Here is a 21,145-nt window from a genome sequence, read left to right on the forward strand (position 1 = left end):
TACTCCCCATGTGACCCAGCATATGGTTGATGTGCTCGTGGACATTATTGAAATTGTAATTCTTCGATTCGCCGGATGTAATTACGGCCCGCGTACTTTCCGTCGTGGCTGGCTCTGCATGTGGCGGAGCGCCGTGGCGGAGCGCCGTGGCGGAGCACCGTGGCGGAGCGTCGTGGCGGTTTGCACGTGTGGTGCCTGGACGTTGTTGTTTTTTTCCTTTCTTTGCAAAATGACGAGCGACCCGGCCCTCTCGATGGCCACCTGGTGGATACTTCGATGTGACCTCTGGGTTGGCGAATTGTGTTGGATCTGTTTTACTTAGTTTCCCCCCCCCCCCCCCCCCAATTTAAAGCAGACGTGTCTAACATCAGCAAATTCTGTAATTCTTCACTCATATTTCCAGTTTTAAGTATTTCCAACATGAACATCTCGCGGTATAAGTACAGTGTTTTTTGCACAATATTTGGAAGTTGTGCCACAATTTTCTTTTTGGAACTCCTAAGAGGAATGTGCTATGGGTTTTGAATAGCGAGAGGAATGTGCTATTTTGTGTGCTGTGAAGGAGGGCCATTGCCTGAAACATCAACTTTTATATGTTTTCTTATTTCAAAGAAATGTAATTGACGAATATGTTTAGTTTTTTTCGCTCCGTTTTTGTACACCTGCTAACACAAGCAGCGCCACCAAATAATTAGCTTACATTAAATGCCACTGATTTGTTTCGTCAATGATGGCAGAAATAGGTAGTCATCATCTTGTGACATTCAATATTCGTAATGTATCGACACTACTGTGAACGTAAAAACCATCAACATCTCGGCCAGATAACGAGCTGCCTGCTTGTTTGCGGCATTACCCCAAAATAACTGACATTTTCAAGTTGCGCCACTTAACACATTTTTTTAAATTTTACAAACATTAAAATTCACAAACCTCACTTTAGCCGTGATGGTGATTTTTTTTTTTTTTTACGGAAAAGAAAGACGCATTTTTGTTGTGCGATGCGTGAACGTGTGCGAGTGCCATTCGTGAGAGCGAGAGCGAGTGCCACGCATGAGCCGGTGCGACAAGTTTCCGCTCCAGCGACTCCTCCGAGTCACGGACGCTGCTGCACGCTGGCTGCTGAGCCCTCGAGTCGCCGTCTGCATTCCCTTTTTTGTCAAATAGTTGGACGCTACGGTGGCTAGGAGATGTTAACTACCTCGCCTGGTATATAGAAAGTTGTGGGTTCGATCCCGACCCTGACGCCTGCTGCTGTATATTTGGAGTTTGCATGTTCTCCCCGTGGTCGCACAATTTTTTTCTCCGGGTCCTCCGGTTTTTTCCTCCGTATTTATAATCGAAGTACGTTTAAAGCAGTGGTTCTTCTTAACCTGCGGTGCACGCACCCCCTGGTGCGAGATGCTCCTTCTGAGAACAAAAGCGGTACAGGCTGCAGGAAAGGTTAAGAACCATTGGTTTTAGAGTATTTGGCTGCTATACATTTCCACGTTAATTAGCGACTTCGTTGGGCTATCATTTGTGGCCAAGTCGCTTCTGAAAAAGAGCTGCAGAGCTCAGTGGGCCTTACCTGGTAAAATAAAAATAGTTTAGTTTAGTTTTTAGTTTAGCTAAGGCGCTGTTTTCTAAAGGCGACCAGCCCAAACTGGCAAGCGCGTTCCATGGGAGAGGGGAAGTTTACTGGGGTTGCATCGAACAAAAGCAGGAAAATTATATAAACATGACTAATGAACAACCAAAACTCTGTGCAGTGGAATCCTAGCCAGTGTTCCAAAATGAGCACGTTATGCACGCCGCGAGCGAGAGGAACTCGCGTATGACGTTGAAAACGGCATTCATGGATGTCTTATCAATTGCCGGCCGGATGATGGTCGCTTCACACCATGCGGGTTGAGGGTGGGGGCTATTTGCACATCCTTCACCATGCCGGTCAGTGTGGTTTGGTGAAAGCTAGGCAGCGTTGACGTTTGGAGCAAAGAAATACAGCACAACAATGGATTTTGTTGCACTGCCCTCGACTGACGATGTGGTACCATAGCCCATAGCACCTGTTATGTACGTAGGTCACCCATCCGAGCGGTGTTCAGTCTCAGCCCTGCCTGGCTTTCCGAAATGTGACGAGTTTGGGTGCGTTACGGGTGATTTTGGTCACAGGCTGTGGTTAAACCGGACCTAGGGTAATTTCAGGGCAGACGTGGTTTTAACCTCGGATTTTAGATGGGCGCTACGTGGTCCTGGTGTCGCTGCAATGGAACGTCCAATGGTGCTGGTGCCGAGTGATTTATTATTCATGAGGCGCGGTCGGGATTTTTGTATTGCTGCTGCTGCCCCTTCAGGCAAAATCCAAAAGCTAAAGTTGTGCGTTCACGTTCAATTTGCGTTTCTTCTCCATCGATACTTAATGTGAAGTCACGTAGACTTTGGAGTCCGGTATTTTCGCTTTAACTTTTTTTGACGACTGCTCGTTGAGCCGAAAGCAAATGGGCTTGCTTGTTATTTTAGTTCCGTTCGCCATAAGCATCTGAACTGAGAGAAAGCGATGCGATTTGTCAACAGGAAGAAAGGATGTTGCCTAACTTGGCAGCTCAACTTTCGCGTCTCGGCTCGAATTCCTCGTCTCGGGCTGAGGGTAGAGGCCAAGTGAAGCCATGCCATTAAATATTTGGGCAACGTTTGTGTAAATGATGTTATATTGAGGCTATATGATCCTGAAGCAATGCTTATAGGTGCCGAATGAAGACGATATTGGTAAAACATGAAATTAGTAGGATTTCTCTGGGACGTGAATCACAATTTTTTATAAATCCAAAATAATAGTAACGGCCAAACCGCACGGTTGCATTACTGGAAATTGCATGATATGAAAACAGCGATCTAGGCTGGTGTAGGCCTCAAGCGTACTCCACCGTCACGTAATAGCTTCAGTTTTGTCCGAATTCAAATTCGGTGAATTTGGAAACGCAATTTTTTGCGCGTTTGATATTCCGTGCACTATCGCGTAAATGTGCATTCACCGAAACATTTTCTAAAAACCGCGAACGCTCGCTACGCGCCCGCGTCGAGTGCGCACGCGCCGACTCGGAATCAGACGCTAGATTTGTGGAGCGAACTCGTGACAGTTCCGTGCTGTGACGATCGCAGGCCAGGTGGCACTTTTCCAAAACCCGCTGCGGTTTTGTTTGTCGACTGAAATCCTTCGGCGCAGTTGTGGTAAACAAGAGTCGTCGAGACGAGGCGACCGGTGAGACCGTGACGGGAGGGAGCGTAGAAGCGAACCTTTGCGATTCTACAGCGAGGCCCTCCGCGAAAACCGGCGCTATCGCGAGGTCGCGGCGGCGGTGGCGGCGCGGCCGCCATCTCTGGGCCGGGCGTGTGTGCGGCGACGGCGTACATACGTACGTGTGTGCGCGCGCGCGCTCGATCCAATCCCCACGGTTCCTTGACGCACGCGGAGAGACGCGCAGACCCCAGCACGCACCACGCCCGCGCCAGTGAGTGGGCACCGCGGAGACGCAGCGACTCGCAGCGCCCGCGCTCACGCGACGCGATCGCTCCTTGCTCGACTTTTTATTATTCCTCACCGCCGCTTCACGTCGGCGATCGGACAGCGCTGTGACGACGAGCCGGCGCTCGCGACTGAACCAACTTCGATATCGCTGCCAACAACTCGCGGCGCTAACAAACAAAAAAACCCGCAAACGAGCGATCGAGAGAGAGAAAAGAGGGCAGCAGGGGCGGGAGAGAGCGGGGACGCAAGAGGGCGAGGGGGGCAGCCGGAGGAGGAGGGTGTCTCCAGGTCCGGGGGTTTCTCCTCGCCCGAGCCAGCCGGAGCGGGGCGGAGGCGGCGGAGTACGCCCCAGCCCTGGCACGCGCGTGGCAGCTCGTGCGGGGCGCGCTGGGAACCGGCGCTCCGTCTGTCGCGTGCGACTGAAACCCTTCCAAGGAGAGCTGTGATAATCGTCGGCCCCCCCCTACATCCCCCCCCCCCCCATCCGTCCGTCTGTTGCAAAAGGTAATCAACGCTCGCTTAATTAGTACCCATATTTGCGGAATGCGCGAACGTGGATTTCTTTCGGGAGATGCAGCGCTGTTTTTTTATTTTTGCTTTTCCACTCTCATTCCCTCCCTGACCCCAACCCCTCCTCGCCGACTGTCCCCCAACCCATGCCCCCTGCCCAGCCTCCCCCTTCCATTGCAAACCCCCCCTCTGCACCTCCGGGGCGCGTGTGCGACACGAGAGCTGCGCGACGTGGCCTGGTTTGCGTCGTGGGCCCCGTGGCGGCGGTTGCGATGGTGGCGGCCGCAGCGGCTGCGCTGGCACGGCGAGCTGGCACGGAGCGTGCGATCCACGCCCGCTGCCGCCGCCGCCGCTCGGCACGAATGTTAATGCCGCCCGGCGCCCTGCCCCCCCCCCCCCCTCGTTCCCACGCTTTTAATTGTGCTTAATTTTTTTTGTTGTTGTTCCACCCGATGTTGTGCTGAAGAGTGATGGGCTTGCCGCTCCCTGCCGGTCCCACTGCGCCGCCCCTAGACCTTCCCTCCCTCCCGTGCACGCCGATCGCGCCGATCGCGCCGTTCGCCCGGCGTCTTGCTTTTCTCTTGGCTATTCTTTCAGCGCAGGCGCGCTGCCAAGAAGTGTGCATAATCGTGATTAGCAGTAATACGCGTACTCGCCTTGTTTGTCTCCCTCCCCCTCCCCCGTGCGCTTAATGAGGACCGAAAACAATTAATTGTCTGTGTGGCGGCGAGCGTTGATTGGTAAGAGAACGGCCACGGGGAGAGAGAATTTTTTTTTTACGGCATCGCTTCGCATCCTTCTATCCAACATGGCTGCCCGGCTGTAACGGATTTTGAGAGAATTTTGAGGATAGCTGTGGGAGAATTTGAGGGCGCGACGACGCGGAGCAGTGGGGTGGCGATGGTTGGTGCGGGTGGGCACCCTTTTGTCGTCGTTGCTGTCGTGTTTTGTGAATCGCTTTGCGAACCCGACGCGGCGCCGGCGCGAGGCGAACCTCGCGGCGATGAGTTGCGGCGCCGCTCGCGGCCGCGGCCTCGGCGGCGGCGGCATCACCGCCGGGGGTTTTTTTGCGAGCAATCGCGGTGACGCCATCGGTCCCCGGGCGCGACGAACATCGCCGCCGCTCTAAATTTTTTTACGGCGTGGCCGCTAATTAGCCAGCGAGGGCGCTGCACGAGCGCACCGCCCTCGCTGCAACCGAGCCGCGGCTCTCTCCCGCAGCCCCAACTTTGCTGGAGCGAATTTGCGAATTTTCCCCGAACAATGGGGAGCCACTTCGTCACTCGTTGTTAATTGGCGGCATTGTCGTTACTAATGTAAACACGTCTGTACGCGGTGCCGGAGGTGCTTGGACGTGGTCTTTAACGGGGTAAGGGTGCGGGGTGGCGCACCGGCGTGTGGGCTTAGTTTTTTTTCTTTAACGGGGCACGTTGTTACCGTGACTGTGTCGTGAGTTTGGAGGAGGGGCGGATGGGGCAGGCGTCTTGCAGGATGCCCGTCCAGCTTGTTGGCGTTAATTAAGGAGGGCGATTGTCTTGTGTCCGCGCGTCGTGTTGCCTGGGCTCGGGGGTCACCGCGGTGTTGCCAACGCCGCCATGGCACAGACGCTGGCACCACGGTTGACGTCGGTGCCGGAGCCTTGCGTCCCGTTACAGTTTGCCGTTTGTTTCCGAGGCTCGTCGAGGCGCGTGGCGTCGTGGAACACATCGACTGTGCTGGCGGCGGCGGTGGTGCGGATTCCAGGAGCGGAGTTGTTCGCGCCGCCGACCCACACTCGCGTCCGGCACGGCGGTGCTGCACGCTGAGGGCTCAGGTTGCCGCACCCTGCGCTCCTGATACTGGTCGCGGCAGTGGTGGGGGGGGGGGGGGTCAATAAAAAAAGTAACATTTCATCGGTGGTCTACACTTGGCAATCTTAAAGCATAACTGGCTCCGACTACTGCGGGAGGTGACCGTCGCCGCATTTCTCGCGTGAGCGGGGAGCCGCCGACTCGTATCGCAAGTCGCCTGGCTGGCGTGCGCGGCGTTAAGCCACGGCAGCGTCCGGCGCGTGCGGGGTCACGGAAGGCCGACCTCGAGGCGGCTGCTCTCGCGGTGTCGGCGCGGCTCGCGCTGCATCGCCTTGCAGCGACGCGGCGCCGTAGCGCGGCGGCCTCTGCGGCGTAGCCCGGAGACCCCTCCCGCCGTCGGCCGCGTTCTTAGCCGCGTTGGTTGTTTGCCGGTGGTATCGCCTTGAGCACATTTTTGACAGAACGATCATCCACGCAGCCGCCGTCACGTCAGCCGAGTGCGTTGCGGTAATGCCTGACATTGTCTTTGTTTTGTCGATTCTGAGATCATCAGCCACAGCTAACATCTGCTCGCCGATTACTGTTCAATCTGCTACCGCTAATATTATCACTCAACTGCGGAGTGAATTGCCTCCCCACGCCGTGTCAATCGTGGCGGTTTTTTGACTCGTACGTTCCCAGCCACGACGTAGCACGAGTGGCACGGTGCCCTGAGATGCTTATTGTAATGTTTTTCTCACCGCGCTGGTCAGCACTTGGTGGTGAATTACAGGGTTGTGGGTGGGGTGAGTAGGTGGTCAGGTCAGGTTTAGTTCAGCTCAAGTATCATCTCCCACTGATGTTCGCCGCGGCTGTGAATCAAACTCTGGATTTGTAGGGGAGCGAGCGAACCACTTCACCACTGCTCCACGAGCACTGGTTATGAACATAATAATATAATACAATATAATATGATGAAATGATTTCCTAATGTGACTTTGTTTCCCATCACTTTGAGCTGGCGCGGCCCTTGCTGATGTTTGTTCAACTCTGTTCGTGTTTTCTTTTGGGTTTATTTTGTACGTGTTTGCCCCCCCCAACAGCTTTCCAGTCATCGTACTGCCGGCATTGGTTAAAGAACCAGCCCCAGTTCCTTCCCAGAAATCACCGCAGGCATCAGAGCAGCGCTCACCGGCGGCAGCGGTGGAGCGCGATTGCAGTTTGCCCTGAGACAGGCAATATACTGGGGTCCCCCTGTCTGCCTTACCCCCCCCCCCCCCCCCACTTGTGTAAGCCTGACTCCTGGGCCTCTCAAGCCTGTGGGCCCTGATGCAGTTTCACCGCCTGCGCACTCCTCGGCTACAGTATTGGGCCATGGGTAAATACGTGGGTCTCCGTGTGAGTCTTAAGGCATGCGAGTCTTAAGGGTCTCTACATGTGTCCGGTAGCGTAGCGCGGTTGGAATTGGCCCTTGTGTAAGGGAATGAAATGCGCCCCACCCCTGTCCGCTTCCTCCCCCCTTCTTCAGAGCCCAGCGCCTAGGCCCCTTTGACCCATGCACCCCGGTTTCAGTTGCACCGTCTGCGCACTCGAGAGCGCACGCAACCGGCCGAGGGGGAGGAATATTTTCCACCGTAAGCCTCCAGATTGCTCACATCTGCGGTGAGGTTCGGCTTCTGTGCCGAGTTTGGGCGGGCCAGTACGGCAGCGTATTGGTATTGTTTCATTTTCTCATGGGCAAGAGATGCAGGTGCACGGTGAGGGGAGGAGGTGACACCCGCTGCTGCTTGAGCTGTGTCGAGTTCCCAGTCAAAGATCACTCATGGGCAGCTGACCCCTCAAGAAAATAAAGGGGGTGGTTGGGCCCCTGGGTCAGACAGTTTTCGGTCAGGATAGGCGATTGGGCCTTGGACCCCAGATAGCGGGGCTGTTGGGGCCCTAGACCACGGAGTTTGGTTAATAGGCAGCTGAGCTATGGAGTTTGGTGAGGAGCGACAGTTGGGTCCCTGGTCTTCGGTCAGAATGGGCGGTTGGGCCTCTAGGCCAGAGGGTCGTTGTCGAAAGGGGCAGTTGGTACCGTAGGATTTTGCTCGGTGCGTTGGCTGGGCTCCGGCGCAACGAGAGCGGTGGCTAGAATGTTTGGCCGTGGGGGTTTGGCCCTGGGGGATGTCTGGGCTAGCGGTTCCCAGGGAGGGGCGTCTGGGCGCTGGGTTGGGATGAGCGGGACAGAGGGTGGGGGGTGGATGAGCTGGAAGCTGGCCTGTCGGGTGCCAGCCAGGGCTTGGCAGGTGTCCAGGTCTGGCTGCCGGGGGTGGGGGCAGGGATGCGGTGCGGTGGTGGCGGCAGCGGCGGTTGTGGTGTGGGGGAGGAGGGGGCGGTTGTTGATCACAGCGGTGCTTGCAGGGTGATTAATTTACATGCAGAGGATGAGGGCTGAGAAAATGCACCAAACTGGCTTGGGAAGAGATTGAGAAGAGCCCCATTGAAAGAAGTTAAGCCGAGGAGGGAATCACAGCAGATCGGGTAGCAGATTCGATTTCCTTTGTCAGACATGAGATTGAGCCTCCAAATACCGTACTCTTTTCAGATGGGGAAGGAAATGAATGAGGGACCCAATCTAGAGGCCGTGAGGCAGGAGTAATTAGTTGCATTAATTGGTCCGGAGACATTTTACGGAGGAAACAGACGCCCAGCGCGGGGATGCTCCTTCATCCGGGCGCAGCCCTGCTCTGCCGCAACGCTCCGCGTGGACGCCGCCACGATCGCAGCTCCACACCGGAGCGGTGCGGGAATGCGGTCCGGGGGGCGATGCGCTGCAACGTGCTGCCCCTTTGCCTCTTGCGCTGTCCGAGTGCGGGGTTCTGAACGGCTCCCTGGTTCTGCTGTCCCCTGTCGCATTGTCCCCAACGCAGGACGGGCAGCGCTAGCGAGGAATGCGGCGGAGAGTAAAGCGATTCTTAGCGCCGCGGCTCTCGAGCCGTCTGGTCACGCGCGGCTTTAGCGCCGGAGCCACCGTGGGACTTGGGTGTCGCGAAATGGCCGCTCTGCGCCAACGCTCGTCGCGTCCCGATGGAAACTCCCCGAGCGCCGTCCGCTGGTGCAGGCACTGCCGAGTCAGCGCTATTGCCACGCGCCATTGTTCGTGGTTGCCCTCGATCGTGCTGACCGAACCTCGTTCGAGAAGCCGAGACGTTTCGGTCAGCGGCGACGTTTGATGGCGTCCGTGGTGCCGTGCGATGGCGCTCGCTGGCGCCTAGGCGCCGCTCGGTGCAGGAAGATCTCACCGATGTGTCGTGAGGCCAATCTTTTCTTTCTCCAGATGGGGGAAGAGCCCTGAGTAGAATGAGTAAAATGTGTGGGATTCACGATTAATCTTGGGGGGAGATTTGAAATGATATGGCCATGTGTGTTTTTATGGATCTGGTTTTGGCAATTTTTGTGTTTTTAATGCCGGAGCGAGTTGGGAGGTTGGGGTTTGGGGGAGGTGTGTGTGGTTGAGCCACACTCGTTGGGGTGCTCATAGAGCCAGATCAGGGCAGCACTTCCACCAGCAGCAGCCTCTTGCAAACGCGGACAGAATTTATTTTATGAACATTATGTTGTAATTATTACTTTCGTCTGAAGTTATTCCGCACATCACGGCACAATAAGCTAAACAATGCTGAGTTGTGTAAAAAAATAATGCAAACAAACTCTAAATAATTTAATGGTAATTAAAAAAAGTACGCGTAATTTATGGGTTTTGAAAAGTTTTAATTTCCCTAATCGCATGCACCTGACGAAATACGTCTGTGGCTGCAAACGTACACATTAAAGCGACTGCAAACAACAACAACAACAACAAGCGTAACGATACCGATGGTCATGCGTTACCCACAATGCCGCGGTAAACTCGAGCGTCTCCTTCACCAGAGGTCATTAATCGACGTCGGTCTTTGTCCCCTTCGTCGCTCGCCCAGACCACACGTGGCGTCGCTCATTCGCAGGTCGCTGCTCAGAAATCAAAACACGTGGCTTGTAAGGCGAAGTCATTAAGTCGTCGGATTAAATAATGCGGCGCATTCGGTGCTGGCAAACGTCGATAAACACGTCTCACCTCGGGCTGCTGCGCGCTCTTGTGTGCGGCTCTTCTGCCCACAAAGCTGAAACTCATAATGTGATTATGTTCTCGCCTGGTGTGGACAGTTTTAATCAAATTATGTCAATTACATGCTCTGTAATTAAATAGACGTCTAATTGACACGCAACGCCCGTGCCACGTTTTGCTGGGGCCGGTCGAGGGTGAATGCGGATCGTGGTTACACTGCTTCTTCCCTATTCGCAACACAAGCGGATGATGACCGCGCTTGTGTTGCAATCGAAACATCGTTGTTTTTTGTTATTTTCTTGGAACCTATCTACGTGACTTTACCGAAAGACCCAAAGAATATGAATTCCTGCAGTCACGAAAGCTTCAAGTCAAGATTTGCTTCTTCCCTCTTTGGGTCTCCACGACCCCCCCAGTGCAATTTACCGGCCAAGGCCAATCCACGGTAAAGCCACTCTCCTTACGAGTGGTAAACGATCTTATCAAACCATGCATCCTGCTCACCCCTCGTTCTCCTAAACCTCTCTGCGTTTGGCACCAGACCGCTGCCGGCCTTCTCGAGCGGCTCCGTATCCTTGTGGGCATCTCCGGAAAACTTTTCTGCCGGTTCCACTCGTACCTTGCAAACCGCGTCTTCTGCATTTCCACACGAGGCCTGACTCTGTAGTCCTCTCCAGAGGCCCCTGTGCCAAGGTGTTCCATAAGGTTCCATCCTTGGCCCTCCAGATAAATCTCCTCCCACTTTGCATGTTGACCATCACATCTGTGGTTATGCAAGCCAGCTCCACATTGCCACTGAAACCATGCAAGCCAACCTCACTGTGCACTCTGGCATGCTGCTTGGATGCAGTCTCACCGTGGATTTGGTTCTGCGTTCTTCCAGCGAAATGTTTGTGAAACTGACACCATGGACCGCTCATTCTGAGTGTGTTCCTTCTAAACTCTGTCAAAGATTCAAAACATTGGAGTTGTGTTTTGATTTAAAGCTTTCGTGACTGCAGTAATTCATATTCTTAGTTTTTTGGGTAAAGTCACGTTGAAGGGAAACAACAAAATAATAAAATATATAAAACAAAAAAAAATTCTCACGACGTTTCGACCATAACTCAAACGGTCGTCTTCAGGTGTGTTGGTTTGCATAAATTTATTTTCCAAACGGCGCATTTATTTATTTATAAAAAACGTTAGCGCCACGTGCAACGATTTGGCAGTTTATTTAGGACTAGTCCATCTATATTCTGAAAAGAGGGGGGAGACGAAATTTTTTATAATGTATGCTGTCTGAAAGCCACTGTAAGCGTGAACAATCAATTAAGACCTGAAATGGTTTATCAAATCTTTCCAATGATTGCTAAGATAGAATCCATCTTCTCGGTTGAAATTGTCTCTGTGCTTGTATATGTGGATAGCCTCATGAACGAATCTCTCATGGAAGCCAGATGGCTTACAAAGAACCTCTGTCTTGGAAAAGTCAATGGCATGTGAGCCTACTGAATTAGAACAATGATCTGCCACGGCCGAGGTGTTGGTCCTACCGTGTTTAAGGTCTGCTTTGTGTTCACGAATGCGGTCCGAGACATGGCGTTTGGTTTCTCCAATGTAACTACTAAACCATCACTTTACCCTACATTGCGGGGATCACAAAAAAGATCTCCAAAATCTTGAATAAACACAAGATCCAGGTCCGTTTCAACACATTACATAAAATCCGTGATCTGGTTCCGTCTGTAAAAGATGTGATTCCGGACATACAATACCCTGGTGTCTACAAACTAAGTTGCCTCTGTGGTAGTAGTTACATTGGAGAAACCAAACACCATGTCTCGGACCGCATTCGTGAACACAAAGCAGACCTTAAACACGGTAGGACCAACACCTCGGCCGTGGCAGATCATTGTTCTAATTCAGTAGGCTCACATGCCATTGACTTTTCCAAGACAGAGGTTCTTTGTAAGCCATCTGGCTTCCATGAGAGATTCGTTCATGAGGCTATCCACATATACAAGCACAGAGACAATTTCAACCGAGAAGATGGATTCTATCTTAGCAATCATTGGAAAGATTTGATAAACCATTTCAGGTCTTAATTGATTGTTCACGCTTACAGTGGCTTTCAGACAGCATACATTATAAAAAAATTCGTCTCCCCCCTCTTTTCAGAATATAGATGGACTAGTCCTAAATAAACTGCCAAATCGTTGCGCGTGGCGCTAACGTTTTTTTTATAAATAAAGAAATGCGCCGTTTTAAAAATAAATTTATGCAAACCAACACACCTGAAGACGACCGTTTGAGTTATGGTCGAAACGTCGTGAGAATTGTTTATTGTTTTATATATTTTATTATTTTGTTGTTTCCCTTCAACGTGACTTTACTGAAAAAACTAAGAATATTGGAGTTGTGATTATTATCTCCCCACGCTTCTCAATTCTGCACAACCTTACGCCTCCATCTGCACAACTTTTCTCATACCCCCCCAGTTCCTGACACAGCTGCTGCTGAGACCCTCACCTATACCTTAATCACAGCCCTCACCTCCCCACGGCCCTCACCTCCCCACGTCCCTCACCTCCCCACGGCCCTCACCTCCCCACGTCCCTCACCTCCCCACGTCTCTCACCTCTAAACGCCATATGACTCCGAATGCCACTGCCAGATTTCTCACCCACACCCGTGAACGAGACCACGTCTCTTCAATACTCCGATCCCTCAACTGGTTCACAATCCTGTCCTGGAACAATTTTCAAAATGACACTCAACGTCTTCAAGATCCTCCATGCACTCTCCTACCACTCCCCTCTCATCTCACTATACTCTTCTCCACGCACTGTCCTGCTCGCTGTAGAAGTCCCCCAGTCAACTTTCACCGATTGGTAGGTCGTCCCTTCTCCCCGGCTGCCCCCGTGGTCTGGATCTCCCATCCCTCAGCCGTCTGTGTTGATTCAAGTCCAAGCTCAAGACCTTCCTTTTTCCCCTCAGCCTATGAATGCCTGTCTCTCTCTGTAAAATAAACATCCTCACTGTCCCTGTGTACAGCACCTTGGCATTTAGATGTGATATAAATCCACATCGTAATCCATCTTGAGGCTAGGGTGTCCGTGCAGGCATCATGATGTGTGAATGTGCGAGGGTCGTGGCTGCTAGACTACATTCCCAACAGAGGGCAGAGCAGCAAAAACCGTCGTAGTACTGTACTATGATTCAACGTCTAAGCTCCCTGACCTTCACACACCGATCGACGCAGCTTTATCATAACTAGAAGGTATTGGGCCCGAAGGGGTGCCACGGTGGCGAGATGTTAACTACCTCGCCTGGTATACAAGAGGTTGGATACGTACGGCGCGAAATAAGTTCTGCATACATACAGGGCGTAGATTCTATCCCGACCTTGATGCCTGTATATTGGCATGTTCTCCCTGTGGTCGCGTGGATTTTTCTCTGGGTCCTCTGGTTTTTCCCTCCACATTCATAAAGATGCTTTTCTAGTATTTGGCTGCTGGAAATTTCAACACGATAAGCCATTTTGTTTGTGGCCAGGTCGCTTCTGAAAAAAAGCTCTAAAGCTCAGTGAGCCTTACCTGGTAAAGTAAAATTAGTTGGTAAAACTCTCCTCGGTCCAATAGTAAAATGTAAACTACTGTAAGTAACAAATTAAAGACAATAAAATCCATGAATATTTTAGTTTAATTTCAAAAGTAACGAAATAATTTATCGAAATATCTTTATAGACCACATTATCTGCGTATTTTCCATCTTTGTCCGGATACGAAGCCTTCCGAGCCAGAATCTTGATGGTTTTGCTGGATCCAACGCACGAGTTTGCCATGCGTAATATTGGCCATGACTAAACGTACCAGAAGGGAGGAAGATTCAAATTGTCTCCGGTGTTTGTCCTTGGCTCGTGTTGGCGGTGACTCCAAAAGTGGGACGGTTACATTCCTGAACATGGGTTAGAAAGCCAATTTTTCACAAAAAAAGGCGAGAAATATAGGCTGTGGTCAAATATATGAAGTATTAACCATTTTTATTAATACTATAACATGTTAGAAAATAGTGCCCTAGTGCTATAAAATCATAGGACAAGAGTGTTAAGTGTACAGAACGTACTTTTGGGGTTTTTACCAAAATTGACACAGCTTTTTTTTTTAATGAAAATTTCTTACCTTGTCTTCTTCCTCCCTAACGTTAACTTGATCTTTTTGGAAAAAAAAAACCTCACTTTCTTTCACGTTTCCCCGTGGAAACATCACCGTTCAAATATGTTCCGATTCATGTCGGGAGGTGCCTCATAGATGCAACGTAAATCGATCCACGGTGGCGTTATATAAACGTCGTAAATGTGCGACGTAAATTGGACCATCGTAAACCGGAGGCCGCCTGTAATGTTTCTCCAAATTTTCAATTAGAATTTTTACTGACATTCCAAAATGCATAAAATCTATATTCAACGAAATAATGGGATTTTTTAAACAAAAAAATCCGGACAGACACAGTAACGGACAAACTCACACTTGCTCCATTATACAGGAGTATTAAAATTCTAAGGACTTGCACTGCACGGGAATTAGTCCTCTATCCAGCAGTGGATTGACACGGCGTGGCCGCGCGGTGTGTGCCTTCAGTCCCACCGGAATGAGAATCTGTTCAGAATGTTCATTTAGACTGGAGGAATCCGATGAGCTATGAAGATCTTCTTCACAGACGTCCAGCAGTGGGGCGGGCTCTGTTGTGGGTTCTGTCTGCCGAGCGGGCACTGCCGAATTTGCCGCGGCGTCAATGCCGCCACGACCGGAGATCTCCGTTGGGAGTCGCGTTTGGAGGGACGCGAGGGAGCCCCCTGCCGGTCACCGAGACGAGCCTGTCGCCCGAACTCGGCAATCTAGTTAACTGCGCCCAGTGAGAGCGCGTGGGGGACTGCCCTTCACGGGAGCGGACGTGCGGGTGGACGGGGAGAGCCGTCGGGACGGCGTTGCCCAACGACACGCGATAACACTTTCGGAGAGCTGTGCCCGAGAGGTCCCTGCAAGGGGGACTGTCCTCTGTGGCAGAGTCCGGCTAGGAATGTCTCTCGTGGGAAAAAAAACAAAGGTACAATCTGGACGGGGAAGAATACACGAAAAGCTCTGCATATTGTTACATGCTGACTATTTAGAACTGGGAAATGCAGGACCGTGAGTCCCTGTAAACGGGCGTGCCGGTGGGCGCATAAGGGTGATGGAGTCGTTCGATTGCGTTGCGTGTAAAAACGGATTTCTTTTGATTTATTAAGTCACATACAGATCACACAAGTCAGACAATGCTTGTGAGGTTCTGCATATAAGTGGGCATGAAATTTTGAGGGCCTCTGTGCAATCCGAATCGGCCCGGAACCACCGGATAATATTGGAAGCAGCCGAATAATCGATGATCAACTGCAATTCGCTCTCTGCAAAATAAGCCCGCTCTCCGTTTCCGTCAGCGTCTTGAGGTGCGCTCACTTCTTGATGCTTTGCGAGCATGCGCTGTGTCGCTATATCGTGTTCATGGCGTGCGATAGGCGGGGTGTTTGAAAAAAGGGCTGTCACTGCCTGCGAGTGGCCGTGGCACGGCTGGTGCCACTAGTAAAAGTGAAGATGTGGTGACTGGTGGTAGACGTGGCATGAGACGGTATCTCCCTACGAACGTGTGTGCGTGTGTGCTGTGGGGAGCGGCAGCGCGCTGCGCTACGAACCTAGCAATCCGAGTTCGATTCCCGCTCACAGCCAACACCAGTGACGATTTTCTGAACCAGTAATGGGCCTCCCCTAGGTCGACTCGGCCTCAGATGAGTACCTGGTGCAGTGTGTAAACATTGCCACTGGGGAGACAAAGGCGGCCGGGCGTGGTGATGGCAACCTACCGCTTCGTGTAACGTGGCGGCCTTCACAGGTGCTCGCTAACAGCACTTGCCCCAACAGTCTGTTAAGGCTACACGGGGGATCTTTGTCTTTATTTTTGTGTGTGTGCCGTGGCGATGTCCGTGTGTGACCAGGGGGAGGAGCTGCACTTCCTCCACTGCGGAGCACCGCTGTGGGGGAGCGCGCCAAAGCCACAGCCACCCGGTCGGGCCATGCTGAGCCACACTGCTGTGGTTTAGCCACTCCCCGTCCGTCACCACAGGTAGGGTGGGCCCACCAAACCACCCGCTGTGGCCGGGACAGTTAAAAAGTGGTTTAAAAATACGCTGTCCCCATGTCACACATTAAAGCTGCTGTGAATATCTGGATTTCCCCCCCTCTGGTCTAACAACGGCATTGTCAGGTATTGGTGCTTTCTGTGGCATCAATGACGATGGGCCATGATGACGGCTTGATCTTTCATATTTCTGGCCTAATGATACGTGCAAAGGGCAGAGCTACCCAAATAGAGGGTGGTGCTATCCGAGTAGTGGGAGGGGCTGCTTGAATAGTGGGTGGGGTCTACTTGAGCAGTGGGGAGTGGCAGGAACATCTGATTAATGCATAGGAACACGAATGGGTGGGGTTACCCCCAAGTCGTGTGTGATGAGTAGTGCCTGGGTCTACCTGGTTACTGGGTGGGGCTACCTGAGTAGTGGGGGAGCAAACAAATTAATGGGTGGGCCTCATGTCAGATTGAGGAGGTCACTCCAACTGCGTGGCTGGTACAAGTGATTGAGTGGGCGTGGTTATTGAAAATTGGGCAGGGCTGACGCAGGGAGAGAGAGGGGCCCTCCAGTTAATCATGTTTCTCCGTTTGAGCCTCCCAGAAATTCCGTAGTCTTCTTGTAGGGTCTGTATATACAAGAGGAGAGGGTCCGGGGGAAGTAACGTTGTGGTTAGCGCACTGCGCGAAGAACCCCGCTGTCCGAGTTCAGTTCCTAGCCACGCCTAACATCAGTGGTGGTTATTGAACCAGTCCTGGGCCTCTCCTTTGTCGACTCAGCCCTAAATGAGCACCTGCAGCGGTGTAGAAACATCAGCAGTGAGAAGACGGAGGCGGCCAGCAGTGGTGCCAGCCACACCACCCCCTCCATACGCCTTGTCGGCCTTCATAGGTGCTTGCTCTGAGCACTTTCCCCAAGAGCCTGTGGAGGCTACAATGGGTGTGTTCTTTGTCTTAGTGAATAAGGCAAGGAACCAGTGAGGTGGGGGGGGGTGACGGAAGCTGTATAGTTTTTTTTCTGTTCCAGACTCCCAGGGGCAGAGATACATAAATACAGCCCTGGCTGTGTGACGTCATCTGTTGTTGCTGATCTCTGGCACCGGGTGATGTTGCTCGTCGAGAGAGTTGCCGGACGCGACAACCTTCAGCGCAATCGGAAACCTAATTGGGAGAGCGAGAAAAAAAATGAGAGACGAAACGAGCAGAAGTTTGACCGCGGTTGTCCGCTGGTATTTGCCGTGTCATGGAGTGACAGATTTCCAGCAGTTGAAAAGATCAAGTCTGACAATATCGCCTCTTGTTCGCAGGTTCGCACGCTGAGCAGCGACTGCCACATCTGATCTGAAGTGAGGACCCGGAGACATTCAGTGTGCGCGTTTCACTCCATGTCATCATCATCAGCAGCAGTAATAATTATCAACTGCTTATTCTTACTTATAGTCCGAGTTGCACGTGTTATCATTCACACACCCCTGGCCCCATAGAAGTTCGATGAATTGTCACACTCACCTCCCCGATAAGAATCGACTCTTCTCTGCATCATTGGTCCCACCTTGTTTACATTGTTTCCCCTTTTGTTCTGTACACGTATATTTGTTGTTCTGTTCACTCAATGAGCCTAAGCGTATGATTTACAGCTTCCCCAAGGGACGCCGTCGTCGGTCGCGTGTGGCGGCCACGCCAGGGGAGACGAGGGCTCGTCGCGAGGGCGCGCAGCGGCGAGGGCCGGCGACGGAAGTGAGCGCGGAGCGAACGCCGCACACACACCACACTCACCGCACTCGCCATACTCACCCTCCACACTGCACTCACCCCGTACACCCCACACTCACCCTTCACACAGTTACACATCTCGCACAGACTGCACTCACCGCACACAACCCGCACACAATCCGCACACACCGCCCTGTCCCTTCACTCGGTCACACACCCTGCACATGCCACACTCGCCACACTTACCCTGCACACACCGCACTCACCAAACGCATGGCCCTGCATAGAGTGCTACTGTTTACCTAGGGGAGCCCCAGTAATGTTTATATGGTGCTAATGTATGGCTGCTCTCCACAAATACACATACAATAACAACCGCCATTCGCCACTAAGTGTCATTGACATCACCATCGTGCTTGTGCGAAGATAGGTGCACATTGAGGCCTTGTCACGTGCGGAAGGGTGCCCTTTTTGCAGGAGGTCAGGATAAACCCAGGTGCCATGGGTTCACTGAGAAAGATGACTGGTAGATGCATCACCTGTGCTACCTTGCTGTGTTTTAGCCGCCAGGCGCTCCCCTTGTTTCTGTGAGCATCGCTCCTTCGCCGTCCGATTTTTCCGCAAGAGATATTCCGAGCCAACTCACTACAGAGGACGCGTCACATCCAGGAACCTCTCTGGCTCGGGAAATAAAGCTTCCACCCCTCTGTGTCGTTCGGCGCGAAGTCCGATTTTTCGCTCCGACAGCTCTCTGTCACCAACCACCCAGTAGCGTCCTCCACGAGCCTCCTGCACAGAGGCCCATCTTGTCAGCACTGGTACCAATCAACAGCAAAGCCTGATCAGCTCCATATCCTCCCATACCGCAGATAGGCACGGATGCGCACACACACAGCTGCTGGCTGCTTCCCACTCCCAAGGCATTGCATTGCTCTGTATATAATCACTGAGCTACGATTCCTGCTCACAGCCAACATCGGTGTTGAATATCTGAACCGGTCCTGGGCCTCCCCTAGGTCGATGCAGCCGAATAAGTACCTGGTGCGGTGTGTAAGCATCGGCACTGGGGAGATAAAGATTGTCTGACATGGTCCTGTCTACCCACCACTCGTGTGCCGAGTTGGCCGTCAGGTGCTCACGAACAGCACTTGCCCCTGCAGTCCTGTTAGAGGCTACACCGGGGGAATCATCGTTACCATTGTTTTGTGCCTGTGAGGCACGCGTGTGTACTTGCAAGGCACACGCGGGTGCGTGTTTGCCGTGTAGCTCCTTCTGTGAAAGTCACCAGTGTTGGCCACCGATCGGCCGTGGCTGCTCCGTGACGAGCGACCATCTTGGTTCCTTGTCCCGGCCACCCACCCGGGTGGGTGGGCCGGGAGTCCCGGCGCTGGGCTTGCCGTGTCCCCTCCCTCGGCTGATTCATTGCACTGACGACGAGAAAGGCATCCGTGAGAAAGTAAAAATGAAATTTCAGAGCAACGGCTGTGGGTTCCAGATGTAGCAGAGGGATATGTGGAAGGCGGCGAGGGTTCCGGATGAAGATGCCCCATTGGCATTTATTTGCGCTTGCGTAACGCGTCAATTTGCTAGTTCAGTGAATCAAGGCTTCAGAGTGACATTGGGAGCAGCGGGCTTTAATCTAAGCAGGGTCTTCTGGCACAAGTGACCTAAAAAAACAATACTTCCGCACCTGGCACACCACATCCATTGCACCTCTCGCCACGGCTGCAGCTCGCATTCGCACGTCTACCGCAGCCTGCCAGCGGCTCGGCAAAATATTCCGTAATAAATCCAGCCCTGATTGGGAGGCTACCTTCCGTTGTTCCCAGGCGAGGGCCCTGAATGCAATTTGATTAAAAAGTTTTAACGTAAACCACGGTCGCCGGTCTAACGTCTGCGCGCGCGTGTCCCTGGGCGGCTTGAGCCGCGGCCGCCCGTTGGCCGCTTAAAACCGGGCTGCTGCTCGCAGGGATTAGGAGTGGCGTGCGGTCCCCAACCGGCCCGCGGATCCGCCTGAGATCCGAGCGGCTTGCGTGGCTTATTTCACCATGATTTCTGACACCGGTGGCTTAACGGCGCGGGAATTACCTGGCCGCCCGGTCCGATCGTACGGATCCCACCGGGTGAGCTGCTTTGGGGGGGGCGGGGGGGGGGGGTGGTGAGCGGCAGCAGCGTAGATATCAGGGGTGCGCAGGCTGTGTAGCTGCCCTGGGACCCAAGAGCCGGAGGGGCCGATGTGGCGGGCTATGAAGAGGGCGGTGAATTTGGCGACACAGAGATCGGGGTTCCTTGATGAACACAGGAGACGCTCAGATTAAGGCGCTTCCTCGTAAGCCTGTTGGTGTAGCTATTGCGTGTGCAGGAAGTGCAACTGCACCGGGGCCTTCGGTCCGGAGGGGCCCAAGTGTCAGCCTATAAAAGAGGGCGGTAATTGGGCAGGGGGGGGGGGGTGGAGGGTGGGGGGAGGCAGGTGCGGGGGGAGAGCGGTCCAATTTTCTTCCTTAGATCAGGGCCCATGCCAACCACGCTACGCTTCCAGTGAGTGGCGGTGATCGGCGCCTGCCCGTGAACTCCGTGTGTGCGTCACCGCCATGCGGCTTCACCGAGATCGCGGTGACATTGAGACAGCGGAATGCTGATTTGCCAGCACTATGCCGGAGCGTGGCCTCCGGGACGCCCACCAGGCTGCCATTCCCGGCGAGCGCTACATATGTATTTTTCATTTTCCAAAGGAGGTAATTTTGTCACTTTGGACAAAGTGCAAATGAGCACGGAATTGAGTGAAATGTCAGGAGCATCTTGGGGGACCGCCGGCTTTGTGAGTGGGCTAGCATCGCTTATGGCAGCTGCATTGTCAAGGGCACAGGTTACAGGTTATATTAACTCTGGGGGCCGCGGGAAAAAATTACAACCAATATTGGTCCGCGTTCATGAATATCAATGCGGGCGAGACCCCGGCGTGCCATTGCTGATGAGCCCTGAGCCCGCGTCTCTCCATGTGGCCCCGCTGTCTGCTCTCCCCCCACCCACAACCCCCCCTCCACCCCCCCCACCCCTGCTCCTACAGGGGATGGGAGAGCCCTTCCAGCGCTGCACCGAGAAGCACAAGGACGACCGGGAGCACCTGGGCAAGAAAATCCAGGTGAGGTCTGGTGTCTTCTCCCCCGTCGCATCACTGAGGCCGGCCGCGATCGCCGTGTTGCCGTTACCACGTTGGTATCGGGCAGGTGACGTTTTGAAGGTCCGTTGAGCTCGCAGCTCGTTAGCTTTGGGGGCTCATAGCCGCTTGCGTGCATGCGTGCAGGGGAAGTATTTGGATACCTCGGTTGTCACCAAGAGGCCGCCGTTCGGCGCCATTCGTCTTGCGCTGGTGCCCGCTGCGCCGTACGGACGGTTGTTCCTATGCGCTGTGGGATA

At 53.1% G+C, this 21,145-nt stretch overlaps 1 protein-coding gene and 1 long non-coding RNA gene across 9 annotated transcripts in view; one reads left to right on the top strand and one right to left on the bottom strand.

Annotated features, from left to right (window-relative positions):
* The window catches only part of LOC116946189 (uncharacterized), a 19,579-nt gene extending 16,058 nt beyond the window's left edge, over positions 1 to 3,521 (bottom strand). The window contains exon 1 of the long non-coding RNA XR_004403445.2: positions 3,400 to 3,521. This is a non-coding gene — a long non-coding RNA (uncharacterized LOC116946189). The remainder of the gene's footprint in view (positions 1 to 3,399) is intronic.
* TNRC6C (trinucleotide repeat containing adaptor 6C) overlaps positions 1 to 21,145 on the top strand; it is a 133,816-nt gene that overhangs the window by 9,688 nt on the left and 102,983 nt on the right. For 5 of the 8 annotated variants that reach the window (XM_032961137.2, XM_032961136.2, XM_032961145.2 and 2 more), the window contains 4 exons: positions 15,885 to 16,012; positions 17,323 to 17,361; positions 17,653 to 17,752; positions 20,796 to 20,870. In XM_032961137.2, coding sequence (XP_032817028.2) covers positions 20,799 to 20,870 — 72 coding nt within the window. In that variant the 5' untranslated portion in view covers positions 15,885 to 16,012; positions 17,323 to 17,361; positions 17,653 to 17,752; positions 20,796 to 20,798. Of the gene's footprint in view, positions 1 to 3,873; positions 4,013 to 4,425; positions 4,759 to 15,884; positions 16,013 to 17,322; positions 17,385 to 17,652; positions 17,753 to 20,795; positions 20,871 to 21,145 lie in introns of those variants that run through there. The other 3 variants (XM_032961139.2, XM_032961138.2, XM_032961142.2) reach the window with 3 other exon arrangements.

The sequence above is a fragment of the Petromyzon marinus genome, chromosome 26 (assembly GCF_048934315.1).
Source record: "Petromyzon marinus isolate PM22_M1 ecotype Great Lakes invasive population chromosome 26, UKy_Petmar_22M1.pri1.0, whole genome shotgun sequence".
Lineage (NCBI taxonomy): Eukaryota > Metazoa > Chordata > Hyperoartia > Petromyzontiformes > Petromyzontidae > Petromyzon > Petromyzon marinus.